Source organism: Mytilus trossulus, chromosome 10, assembly GCF_036588685.1.
Source record: "Mytilus trossulus isolate FHL-02 chromosome 10, PNRI_Mtr1.1.1.hap1, whole genome shotgun sequence".
NCBI classification, from domain to species: domain Eukaryota; kingdom Metazoa; phylum Mollusca; class Bivalvia; order Mytilida; family Mytilidae; genus Mytilus; species Mytilus trossulus.
Window position 1 is genome coordinate 52,191,322 of NC_086382.1, and position 13,410 is coordinate 52,204,731.

The 13,410-nt window shown below is 31.1% G+C and overlaps 1 protein-coding gene across 4 annotated transcripts in view; it reads right to left on the reverse strand.

The window, feature by feature from the left end:
• LOC134687591 (protein dopey-1-like) overlaps positions 1–11,660 on the reverse strand; it is a 64,156-nt gene extending 52,496 nt beyond the window's left edge. For all 4 annotated transcript variants that reach the window (XM_063548008.1, XM_063548006.1, XM_063548007.1 and 1 more), the window contains exons 1-2: positions 11,487–11,660; positions 1,887–2,049 (exon numbers count right to left, since the gene is read on the reverse strand). In XM_063548008.1, the coding sequence (XP_063404078.1) occupies positions 1,887–2,039 (153 nt within the window). In that variant the 5' untranslated portion in view covers positions 2,040–2,049; positions 11,487–11,660. The remainder of the gene's footprint in view (positions 1–1,886; positions 2,050–11,486) is intronic.
• Between the last annotated feature and the right edge of the window lie 1,750 nt (positions 11,661–13,410).

The following is a 13,410-nucleotide window of genomic DNA, read 5'->3' on the forward strand; positions in this document are numbered from 1 at the left end:
ATTTTTTTTTTATCATACTGCTTTTATTACATTATAAATGTCTGGTTCCGTTCGATTCCGTTAAATACCAATTCCTCAGAGCAATTGGTACTTTGCGGAACGGAACGGAACGGAATAATAAATTAAAAAGTTTAAATCAGATTCAACTTGATTACTGTTTCTAATCCTCGTCGGCACGAGAGGTGGAAGGCCTCTTTTAAAAAATATAATTACCAATGGAAGGAGTAAGATTTTTTGTTTTTGTCTAAGCTGCCTTTGTTTTAAATTCTTAATTATTTATCTGGTCGGGAATGCTATCTAAAACACTTATTTCTTCTGCAAAAAGGGGTGTCAGACACATTTTTTTTTATCATACTGCTTTTATTACATTAAAAATGTCTGGTTCCGTTCGATTCCGTTAAATACCAATTCCTCAGAGCAATTGGTACTTTGCGGAACGGAACGGAACGGAATAATAAATTAAAAAGTTTAAATCAGATTCAACTTGATCACTGTCTCTAATCATCGTCGGAACGGGCTGTTGTAGGCCTCTTTTTTAAAATATAATTACCGATGGAAGGAGAAAGACTTTTTGTGTAACCTGCCTTTGTGTTAAATTTTTTATTATTGATCATTTCGAAAATGCTATCTAAAACACATACCACTTATGCAAAAAGAGGTGTCAGACAATTTTTTTTTATCATACTGCTTTAATTACATTAAAGATGTCTGTTTCCGTTCGATTCCGTTAAATACCAATTCCTCAGAGCAATTGGTACTTTGCGGAACGGAACGGAACGGAATAATAAATTTAAAAAGTTAAAATCAGAACCAATGTTTCTAATCATCGTCGGAAAGGACGACGTGAGGTCAGTCTAGATATCATAATGCATGACTTGCAAATGCGTTAATTTCATGATAATTTATCAGGACAATCCGACATATTCATTTACAGAATAGTTCCCGATGTTATACATTATTGCACATTTCACCTGTGAAGATGAGATTAGGTATACATTTGTGTTATTTGTATATGGAAAACCGTAAAACACAGAAATTTTAAAGTTTGTTTTGTTTTAAAGATTTTTCGAAATTTTGATAAATGCCCCCTTTGGATACCTTAAATGAAATTCTGTTCCGTTCCGTTCCGTTCCGTTCCGTTCCGTAAAGTACCAATAGCCATAATATAGTACCAGGTACTCCAATAATATGTGATCTGAAGTCTGGCATTTTAGTGTAGGTTTTCATTTTACCAAGTTTTTTTTTATTTAAAACAATTATATTTCTGACACTGTAAATGTTGTACTGATGTGGTTACAGTGAACTATGTGTGATGTAAAGATTACTTTTACTATTTATAATTTAGGTAAAAAAAGGCATGCATTTAAGGTTTCCTAACCAACCCTAATTATGATCAGAGACACTATTTTTATGATTTATGATAACTACAAAAACTTTTCACCAATATATCAGTTGTTGTTAAAAATAACAGTTATCATCAAACACGTCAAAAAGTGCAATTGAATTGATAATAACGTGTAAACTGTCATAACCTTTTCTCATTCACAACATGGATAAATTGCAAATGGTGGAGATCCCATAGAGCATTGTGTATAATAGCATTGCTAGACTCAGTGAACACACATTATTTTTCAGATACAACAACGTTATGACTAAAACAAAATCTTACTTAAATTAAATCTTTATTTTTTACATATGTTTTAGGAAGAAAATCCTAAACACACAAGTTTTATTTCGTGACCATATATAAGAAAAATAGAGGAACATGATGTACGTGTATGAACATGATGTACATGTATGAACATGATGTACATTTATGAACATGATGAAGTAGTGCTTAGCTGCCTTCAATTGTTTGTGTTTATGATATTTGGTGTTTTATCTACCTTATTTAACTTCCCTAGAGCTGATATAAGATCTGCCCATTCACTGGTATTCTCAAAGCTTCTGAGAGCTTTCTCAACCTGAGTGATATAATTCCTGTACTTGGAATCATTCAGAAGTTCACACTCCTCAGCTAAGATAGTTAAAGCACTCATCTTTTAAAACCTGAAAAAATAAAAGAAATAAATATTTTCTTCAAAAGCAAACTCAACTGCTTACCAATGGTTATACGTTTTGTACAAGGTATAGTCAGGTAAACCATGGGTACAAAGCGTCCATTGTTTTTAAAACACTCCATCTTCGCTAGCCAAGGGTTACGATCCACTCCCGCTCTCTTCACCCTTGGCGGATTGAGATAATATTTCGGAGACACAATGTAAGGATTTTTATTGGTTGCAGTAGAAACTCGCTGCATCCAATCAAAAAGCGCCTATAACATGACCACGTGTAAATGTAGAAAGTGTTTGTAAACAATTGCCACGTGTTTATTGTGCAACAAGTCTTAACATCACTAAACATACGACTATATTTAGTGACAACTTGAATGTTTTTAATCAACTTATAGAAATTTCTGCGTATGTTTCATGCACAAATGCATGAATGTTGACGTATATTTTCGTTTCCGGCTTTACCAAGTGGATAGAATCTAGACGCTACCGTGTTTTTACCTCCAAATTAAAGAGTTCAAGTGCTACCATTGGTCAAGAATAATGTATTCGGAATGGGCGTGAATCTAATCTTCCGATAGATGGCGCAACATTGATATCACAAATGTTGGCTCAATCTGCCAAGGGTGAAGAGAGCGGGAGTGGATCGTAACCCTTGGCTAGCGAAGATGAAAACACTCTGACAACAGGAATTAAACTGAACAGTAAAAGACACAGTAAAACATATCTATAATTCTATATATATAAAAACAGTTTTTAGTTAAAAAGTCAAAATGATGAGATTATCAGGTATTCTGCATACATTAAATATCAGTTATAAACTACAAGTGCAGTGTAAAAGTGCAGCAAGTGATTTCAGCAAAGGTCTATCAATTACCTACAATTTTGTTGTACAGCTATATATCAACAAAGCAAAATTTCTGTACCTGGTTAATAATTTCAGCTTTCAGGTGCCAATACAGCAATGCACAGGTAAATATCAAAGCATCATCAGTTTCTTGACCTAACCATTTTTCAACAAAACCTGACCATTCTTTAATTGTATACTGAACAACAGTTTTAGCAACTGCACTGACATGACTGATTATTTTTTTTTACATCTTTAAATGTATACATAACTTTTTTTCCATTTATTGATTTTGATAAGGTTGGATGAACAGATAGAGGAATGTTAAAAACTAATACAATTTGTTTTTTAGTGAAGAAACACTTAGTACATATATATATATCTGAAAGAGAAATTGAAAATACACTTTTTAACCAGAATTTTTATTTTTATAAGATAGAAATTTTATTTTTATTTGTGATGACTGATCATCCTTCAATGACTATTAACCTTCAAAATTATACAATTCCTGACCTGTATTCAAATACAGATGAACAATGATGAACAAATACTTTTAAATACTATACTTTTGCAATACAGGAAATATGTTATCAATGAAATGGAACTCTAACTAAACAACATTATACATGTTAGGCCGTGTTCACACCAAACGCCGTGTAGAGTAAACATGTTTACAATTAGTTTGGTGTAGTGTACACTGGTTTCACATTACATTTGTTCACATCTATACATCTTGTTTAGCTACCTGTACATAAGATTTGTTCTCACTTGTAAACTATATGTCATTTAAATGTTCATTACTAGTACGTAGAACTGAACTTAAAATTTTTGGAAAATTTTTCTAGCAGTAAGGGAACAACCATTTGACTTCAAAAGGGGGGGGAGGGGGATGGGGATGGAAATATTCCGATCCCCAATTTGATAAAACAAAAATGGTCATACAGATGATAAAAAAAAAAAATTCTGAATCAAGAGTTTCCCCATACATTATAGTGTTAAATATTGAAAAAAAAAAGTATTTGATCACCAGCATCGAAAAAAAAGGAATAAAAACGTACGCGCGAAAAAAAATCTGACTCAGATAAAAAAAATAACCCTCCCCTTTTTTTAAGTTAAGTGGTTGCTACTTTATGAAAGCCATTTTTATAATTTGCAGTAGTTTGAATATACTAGAGATGTCTCGATAATGCATTAGAAAACGTTAGCTGCAACAGCGTGTTTACAGCCTAAAACCAGATGCTCCGCAGGGCGTAGCTTTATACGACCGCAGAGTTTGAACCCTGAACGGTTGGGGCAAGTATGGACACAACATTCAAGCTGGATTCAGCTCTAAATTTGGATTGTGATTAAATAGTTGACACAGCATAGGTTTCTGACACCGAATGAATGTGTTCTAATGAACTTAAAATTTTTGTTTTCTCTTAGAGCAATTCACTATGCTGTTGAATATTAATCCTCTCAAAAAAATGTTTGAAGAAATTTTCTTTTTATTTATGAAATTTCAAATGAGAAAAATTGAACCCAATTTTTTAATCACATCCCCCTTTCCCTTATTCCAAAAATAATCTCAATTAAAATATTCTAATGGAGTTTGCAACAATAACTACTCATTTAAATACATCATAAAATATTAAGATGTAAAAAAACTGCTTGTTATCACTGAATGGTAAAGATTATTTAAATTTATCAGTTGGTAGTAAAAAGTGAATATACATTGTATATTGTATATAACAAAGATTTAAGTTGATTCTGGACAAAGAAAGATAACTCCAATTAAAAAAAATTCTTGCAATAAGATATTCCTTGCTTACTATTCTGGACAAAGAAAGATAACTCTAATTAATTTTTTTTTTAGCTATTTCACAATATTGTGAAATTAGATATTTCTTGCCATTGCACAATACTGTGCAATTGAAAAGACTTGCTATTGCACAATACTTAATATAATAATTTTAGATTCTGATTTGGACCAACTTGAAAACTGGGCCCATAATCAAAAATCTAAGTACATGTTTAGATTCAGCATATCAAAGAGGCCCAAGAATTTAATTTTTGTTAAAATCAAACTTAGTTTCATTTTGGACCCTTTGGACCTTCATGTAGGCCAATTTGAAAACAGAACCAAAAATGAAGAATCTACATACACAGTTAGATTTGGCATATCAAAGAACCCCATTTATTCAATTTTTGATGAAATCAAATAAATTTTAATTTTGGACCCCGATTTGGACCAACTTGAAAACTGGGCCAATAATCAAGAATCTAAGAACATTTTTGGATTCAACATATCAAAGAACCCAACCGATTCATTTTTTGTCAAAATCAAACTAAGTTTAATTTTGGACCCTTTGGACCTTAATGTAGACCAATTTGAAAACATGACCAAAAGTTAAGAATCTACATACACAGTTAGATTCGGCATATCAAAGAACCCCAATTATTCAATTTTGGGCCCCTTTTTCCTAAACTGTTAGGACCAAAACTCCCAAAATCAATACCAACCTTCCTTTTATGGTCATAAACCTTGTGTTTAAATTTCATAGATTTCTATTTACTTATACTAACGTTATGGTGCGAAAACCAAGAAAAATGCTTATTTGGGTCCCTTTTTGGCCCCTAATTCCTAAACTGTTGGGACCAAAACTCCAAAAATCAATACCAATCTTCCTTTTGTGGTCATAAACATTGTGTCAAAATTTCATAGATTTCTATTAACTTAAACTAAAGTTATAGTGCGAAAACCAAGAAAATGCTTATTTGGCCCTTTTTGGCCCCTAATTCCTAAAATGTTGGGACCACAACTCCCAAAATCAATACCAACCTTCCTTTTATGGTCATAAACCTTGTGTTAAAATTTCATAGATTTCTATTCACTTTTACTAAAGTTAGAGTGCGAAAACTAAAAGTATTCGGACGACGACGACGACAACGACGACAACGACGACGCAGACGACGACGCCAACGTGATAGCAATATACGACGAAAATTTTTCAAAATTTGCGGTCGTATAAAAAGGATTGAGATATTAGGGATCACTACTTTTTATCTTTTCTGTTCGTTTCAAATGGTATTTCTTCTCCAAAGAGTATTTGGTAAAGGAATAGGGTAATGTTTTTTTTATTTATTTTATGTGCTATTTAACTGATCTGAGATACTAGACAAACATATCAATTACCTCACACTTTTTTAAGTAATGCATTTATGCGTGAATCGTTTTTTTAGTAAAGACCAGTGGCGAATATTTCTGTGCATGTCAAGTCGTTTCGGGAAGACCTTTTCAAATGAATTAGGCAGCAACTATTTATTTCATTTTTAATGGGAGGGGAGGGGGCCGTGAGCTATTGATTTTTTTCAGGACAAATTTTGGTGACAAGTCGAAATCAATTTTAGCATTATATATAGTGGCAGCTGAAACAAACAAATGGGAACGCAATTGTGTTTAGTTTACGTGTGAGTTACACTAACACAACACCGAATTAAGGTCAATGTGAACACGGCCTTATATTATCAAACAATTTTTAGTAGAAAATGCTCAGGTTAAAGATTTTCTATTTTGTTGATCATAACTAAAAGCAAATCATTGATTTATAAGCAACAATTAACCTTAATCAGTCAGGGGACTTTCTTAAATGAGTGATTTTCTAAATCGCTGATTTAAGTAACATTATTTCCATAAAAGTTGGAAGTAAGAGTTGTCTTTCTTTAATAATCATAAGTAGTACAAATTAATCACTAGAAGAAGTGATTTAATCTTATTGTAGCTTTAAATATAGAATACTAATGATCCAGGGACTAATTATGTTTCTTAACTTATCAGAACCAACATCTGTGTTGTCTAGGAAGACCAGGTCATTTCAGATGATGACTTTGTATTGAATCTAGGATAATGACATTAAAATCACTTGTTTAAGTATCATACCTCAATTTTCTTCCCAAAAATTACTTATCACTAATTAAAGTATCATTATTTAACTAACCCCCACTAATTTCAACACCCCCGAACAGTGATATTTTTATCGTGAACAGTAGAATTTTATTACATAATCCAAAGATGAAACCTTGAACTTTACAGGAAAAATACTTCCAATGCTGGGGAAAATCTTGTAAGAAAGTATCAGTTCATTATGAAAAGCCATTATTATAGCATTTTTTCAACTAAAATGGAATTTTCAGCTAAATGATAGCATCAAAGGCATAAACCTTGCTACTTATAAGAAGCAAAAAGTTCATTTTTTTTCAATTTTACTAATTAAAAGATATTATTTATTTTAAACCAATGTGCTTAAATTTTTAAAAAAACTACAAAATCCAAATTTGTGACAAAACTTTGAAATTTGCTACTAAAATAAGTGATTTAAAGATCACTAATTTCAGTCAGTCCCCTGACTGTTAATTATTGATTCATATCAGATGATTTTTACACTGATAAAATAAATTCTTTTTGCATTTTTTATATTCAATTTTGTTCGCCTTTTCATTGAAAAAGAATGCAAGTAAGTAATCTGTAGTCATGTTATTCATTCATCTGTCACTGTGACATATAATTGAGAGAATAACGTTATGTAGGGTTGATCAAAAGTCATTATATGTAAATCTATCATTTCTATATATCAACAATGATGACAAACTATTGATTGATTACAAAATGGACAAAAATGGATGTCATATAAAAGGATATAAAATATCATTGAAAAGACTTTTTGATATGCCCAGTTGATAAGTTGATACACTCAGACACAATTTATATCCTTAAAATGTCTTTAATAGGCAAAAATTGGAAAAAAAAGTATTTTAAGGGGGCTGCTCGGGTCTAAATCAAATTTTTTTTCTAATATAGGATTTCGCTTTTTTTTTCTATAGATAAAATTTATCCTATACCTAATAGAAAAATAAATAAAAATATGGGGTCACCATTCAATTTTTAGCTCACAATCTACCTACCAAAGAAGCATACAATTTTGTTAAGGTCCTTTTTACTGTTGAACTAATACAGTAATAGGAGAAAAAGAGGTAATATCCAAATAAAAAAGGAACTAAATTACAAAAATCGCTAAAATTTTACAATTATTTAGTTTATGTACAGCTTATTTGAAAACAATAAGAAGAAAAAAAATAGGTTTCCCATGAGCTACAAAAGATATTTCAATTTTTATGCAAAAAAAAGGCATTTTTGCACCAAAGGGAGATAATTTGGAGCTTTTTCAATGATACCGACATTTTAAAAGTCATCTAGGGCCAAACCGAATTGATTTGTGTGGTTAACTTTTCTACCATATTATAAAGTAATAACTAATAGTGTAATAAATTAAATTTGTGTTGAAAAAACAAATGTTTAATTTCACACTGAAATTTTTGTACCTGAGAGCCTCCTTAAAAAAGTGTTAAAATCCACTATAATATCAATACAAAGCATGTCCAAAATTTAAAACAACTTCTTAAAAAGAATAATAAGATACTGATAGATCACTGGGCCTCAGGGAAGATTAGTTATTGAAAGGTTCTTAATTCAAATGTATGTTTATATTAAACAATGTATTATCCTCTTTGAATACAGAATTTAACATCATAATTATCATTTTTAAACCATCTATATACTAATTTGATTAGATGATTCATTGGATTATTTTTATTTTTTGTACTAGGCCAGTAGGGATGAAAATAAGTTTTCAATTATCTGTCTATATTAAATCATTATGTAACTTTGACCTACATTGGAAATATAATTAAAAACCTTGTTATCATGGTTATTTTACTATTATTTTAAAGAAAAATATTTGCTGTTAACAGTCATATGAATGACTGTTGAAATGATTTGTTTCTCTTCAGTAATGGACAGAATGTTAATTATCAAAGTATTTTTCAAAATTTTTGCCACTATCATGACTATAGCTATAATTAATTAATGCAAATAATTCGATGATCCCATATTTTATATAGATATAAATTAATTACAGTGTACTATGTATGCATGAAATAGTTTTGGGTATTGTAAAAATGCAAATTAGCATTATTTTGTTGGTTGTTGAATTATTGATGGATACAATGTACATGTATGTGGACCATGTGGTATGTCATAAAGGTTCAAATTATGAAACTCTGGTATATTTCTAGGAATAACTTTTAATTTTAACGGTAATTTTTGTACTGCTAGAAACAGGATTTTTGATCAAGCACGAAAAGCAATGTTTGCTCTCTACAGGAAGATAAAACATATACCATTGCCTATTGATATTTGGTTACAACTTTTCGATGCTGTAATGCACATATATTATTATATTCATCAGAAGTTTGGGGGTTCGGAAATAAACAGAATATCATTGAAAAAATGCATTTGCAATTCTGTAAAAATATTCTTCTTATTTGGAATAGTACACCAAATATTATGGTTTATATAAGGGCGGGTTCCTAATTTTATGGTTTGAATTAGGGCAGGTTCCGTTAGATATCTCTATAAAACTGAGGATGGCATCATTTTGTTTCAGAACTATTAAAACAGAGAGCAAACCTCAGATATTTATACATCTTTTGGTATCTATATTTAGAATATAGCTCGTACAGTTACTTCGTGATAATTTTTTGAAAAATATCGATTTTAGTTGAAATGATAGGACTTTTTTTGACTGGGAACTCACTTTTGTCCAACCACATCTTTAAATTGTGAATATATGTACAATATCTTTTACTAAGGCCAGAAACATATAATTGTATCATCATGATCATATGTCTCTTCTTAGGCTTTTGATGACTTTTCAATACTGTCAGGGATCTCCATGGATGAAAATTGAACCATGGAGGAACTTTCACCATCATAAACCGTATCTACGCCGTACAGTGTAGCGCGATCGAAAGTATTTCATCCCTCCACATAAGGATAGGTGAACATGCAAATTCATTGCTTATTTACATTATATGTATTTAAATTTTCATTATTAATACTATATAGAAGTATATATATATTTTCAATAAATAATTAATTGCCGTTTGTAACTCTTCAAAGGACAAGCCCTCGTGCCCCCTCCCTTTCCCTTAGTGGAGAATGACCAATAGTTATCACGAAGGTCACCATGTAGTTCTCTTGCTATTTTTGGTAATTGTTATGGGGGTTAAAAATCACGTGGAGCTTTTTTTCACAGATACTGTCAAATTCAGAAGTCATGAAACCATTACCGGTATGGCTGATTTGCAGCAACGACAAAACGAGTCGTACGGGTTATGTAAAAGGTTAAAAAAGATTTGTAAAGCAAACGCTGTCAAATGAAAAGGTTTTTAATGACTTTATTTAGCAAATCGATGCTATGCAACATGCATCTTTCGAGTCTGAATAGAAACCGGAAACGCGGATGTATCAATTTCATTGTAAACTACGAAATGAATTCGGAATTACGATACGATATTTCTTTACAGGAAATATTAAAGGTTTATACTTTAAACCTTTAAAGTAATACTATATTATCGTTACAATACAGCAGTTCTCGAGTTATTTGCGATGAAATAATAGTTACCGTTTTACGTGTTATTGTGTACTTCTTAAAAAGGAGGATGCTGATTGCGTAAGTCAAAATAAACGCACGTGTTCGACTTGTTTAAACTTTGTGGCTAGATTTTTAATTAATTTATTTATTTAATCTGAATTATCATAAGCATTTGCGTAAACTTAGTTAAAAATTCGACAAATGAATCGTCTATCTTCGGATAATATTCTCCTGTCTGGTTTGTTGATCTACCAGTACAAGCTCAGGTACAAGTGATTAGCGATCTTAATCCGGTTTATATCCCTCAGGCGTTAGGACTGTATTGGATTATACTATTTATATAAAAAAGCCTGAGGGTTATGCAATTACATGCCTTTGATTATAATTACTACAAAAATGGCGTCAGGCTATAAAACAACCACAGTTTTGAACGATGGCAGAAGACAATTGAACGATGGCGCAAGTCATTTGAACGATGGCGCAAGTCATTTGACGATGGCGCAAGACATTTGAACGATGGCGGGGCGCCATCGTTAAACAGACCATGGAGATCTGTAACAGTTTATCTTTACTGAAGTATACATACCAATTGTCATGTTTTATAAAAACACAAAAAGTAAACAAAACTATCTTATTTAACATGTTAAATATAAATTGAATAAGAAAAACAAAAAGTTTCCTTTATTGACCATAGTTTAAGATTTTTTTCATTGTAATCAGAATGTCAATGTAATCCTAAAGTAATCAAGATTACAGGGTATTTTTAAAAGTAATTGATTAAATTAAATTACATGTAATCAGATTTTTTGCTGATTAATGATTACAATGATTACTTGAAAAATTGTAATCAACTACAGCTGATTAACGATTACAATTACATGTACAATTACCCCAACTCTGTAAACCAGGAATTAAAATCACTGAATGTGCATATAATGTCATTATCACTAAAATTTCAAACCACTAACTCACTAAATAGGATATTGAGAAATGACGTTATTTATTTCAAGAAAAGCTCTGACACTTGATCACAAGATCTATTATTTTTAGTAACAACATCACCTGTTTTACTTTTAGAGTGGTCTGATTTAACTTTAAATCCTAAGTCAGTCTTACCGATATCTTAACACCAAACTTTATCCAATCATGCGCTGCATTTTCATGTAAATTTTACAAAGCACGGGGTTATGCTGTCTTCGTTTGAAACTGTGTATATCTTAGAAACATTACATTATATCGTCTGATCTTCCCTATTGTTGACCTGGCACCGGTGTTTACGGAAATCAAATCCAAAATTTATTTCCCTGTCTAAATCTTCACAACGCTTTAAAATGTGGTACTCCTAATAACCAAAAAGACTTTTTGCATAAAGTAATACAACATTTAGGTCTTCCCTCAAAAAAAGTTATCAGGCAATTGCAAAGGTACCAGGATTATAATTTAATACGCCAGACGCGCGTTTTGTCTACATAAGACTCATCAGTGACGCTCAGATCAAAATAGGTTTAAAAGCCAAACAGAGGTGACACATTTTATTCTATTAAGACACTGGCTATGATATCATAAAAAAAAAGTAGCCTGAAATTATAATTTTTGTGAACAAAGCATAGTGAAATCTTTATTTTTTTCAAAGAATAAGAAAAATCTTTCATTGTTTTTCTATATCCCCTAACTACCGTAAAAACAAAATGCATATGATTTCAACTTTGTTTGTTATAAATGATTGAACAATTAGATCTACATCTAACGGAAATTTGAAAAGAAACAAATGATAGGGGCTTACATGTTTCTGGTTAAATATTTTTTTGTACTCCTCACACATTTTCTTAAAATTTTGACAATCAAAATAGACTGACTGAATTTGAAAAACTAATTACCCCAAAATTGCTTATTTTAAATACACATTTTTTTCAAAAAGTTAAGTTTGATTATAACTATTTTTATATTCATTGATATTCAAAGTTCCACTTTTTATCTCATTTTTTGGAAATGATTTCAGAACGAGACTGAAACGAGACTGAAACGTCAGAAGAATACATCCTTAATATAGCGAAATACATTATCCTAAACAATAATCTATATACATGCATTGACCTATAATGGTTTATACTTTTATAAATTGTTATTTCGATGGAGAGTTGTCTCATTGGCACTCATACCACATCTTCCTAAATCTATTGATCATATGTGGTCGATTCTTTAAAAGTATACATTGATAGATACGAATGAGCAAGATGTTAAATTTGTGGTCAATGAAAAGTTTCTTTTATTTGAGGATCTGAATTCAATGATAATCTTCAATGTTTCCAAGATGCGAATTTTGCCGGTGCACTTATGATCACTTATATGATCTTATATATAGAAGTTTATGTAAGAGAAAATATCACCGAAGACAGATATAGCAGAATGGGACTGTTTCGTGTGTGGTTTTGACGTATACTATCTATTTTCTCTACGTATTTCATAGTATATAAAGACATTTTAACTGTCAACTGATTATGGAAACTGTATGAAAATCCTTTATAGGTGTGTCTCTGTTAAAACCTTTGAGAGTATAACACTGCTTAGTCCAAATTATTATGACATCTGGCGTCGCTGTATGCCAAAAAAGTATAATAGTTCCAAGACTACAAGAAGTTATAATTATTTAAACTAAGCCCTAGTCTGTAACGTAAAACACCTGCCATTAAATGCTTGCTCCGTAAAACATAAAAGGGTAAATAAAAAAAAACTCAAAAAGAGCTAGTAAAGGCGCCAATGAGTTACCAACACGATGATCATTAACTTGTGCATTTTGAACCCTGCTGTTTAGACATTACAAATCATCTACATCATGAAACTAGGAGATAACATAAGACATACTTTTAAAATCAGCTGTAGCGTTAGCTAATAAGTCAATAGATGTGTATGAATTTTCTTACGCCACCCATAATCTATAGACCATGCATTCAAAATGCACGTATGCTTTTCCGGCATGACTTGTTGTTCAATATTGGCAAACAGATTTTGGTATTTCACAACAATTTAAAAATAGAGGGGA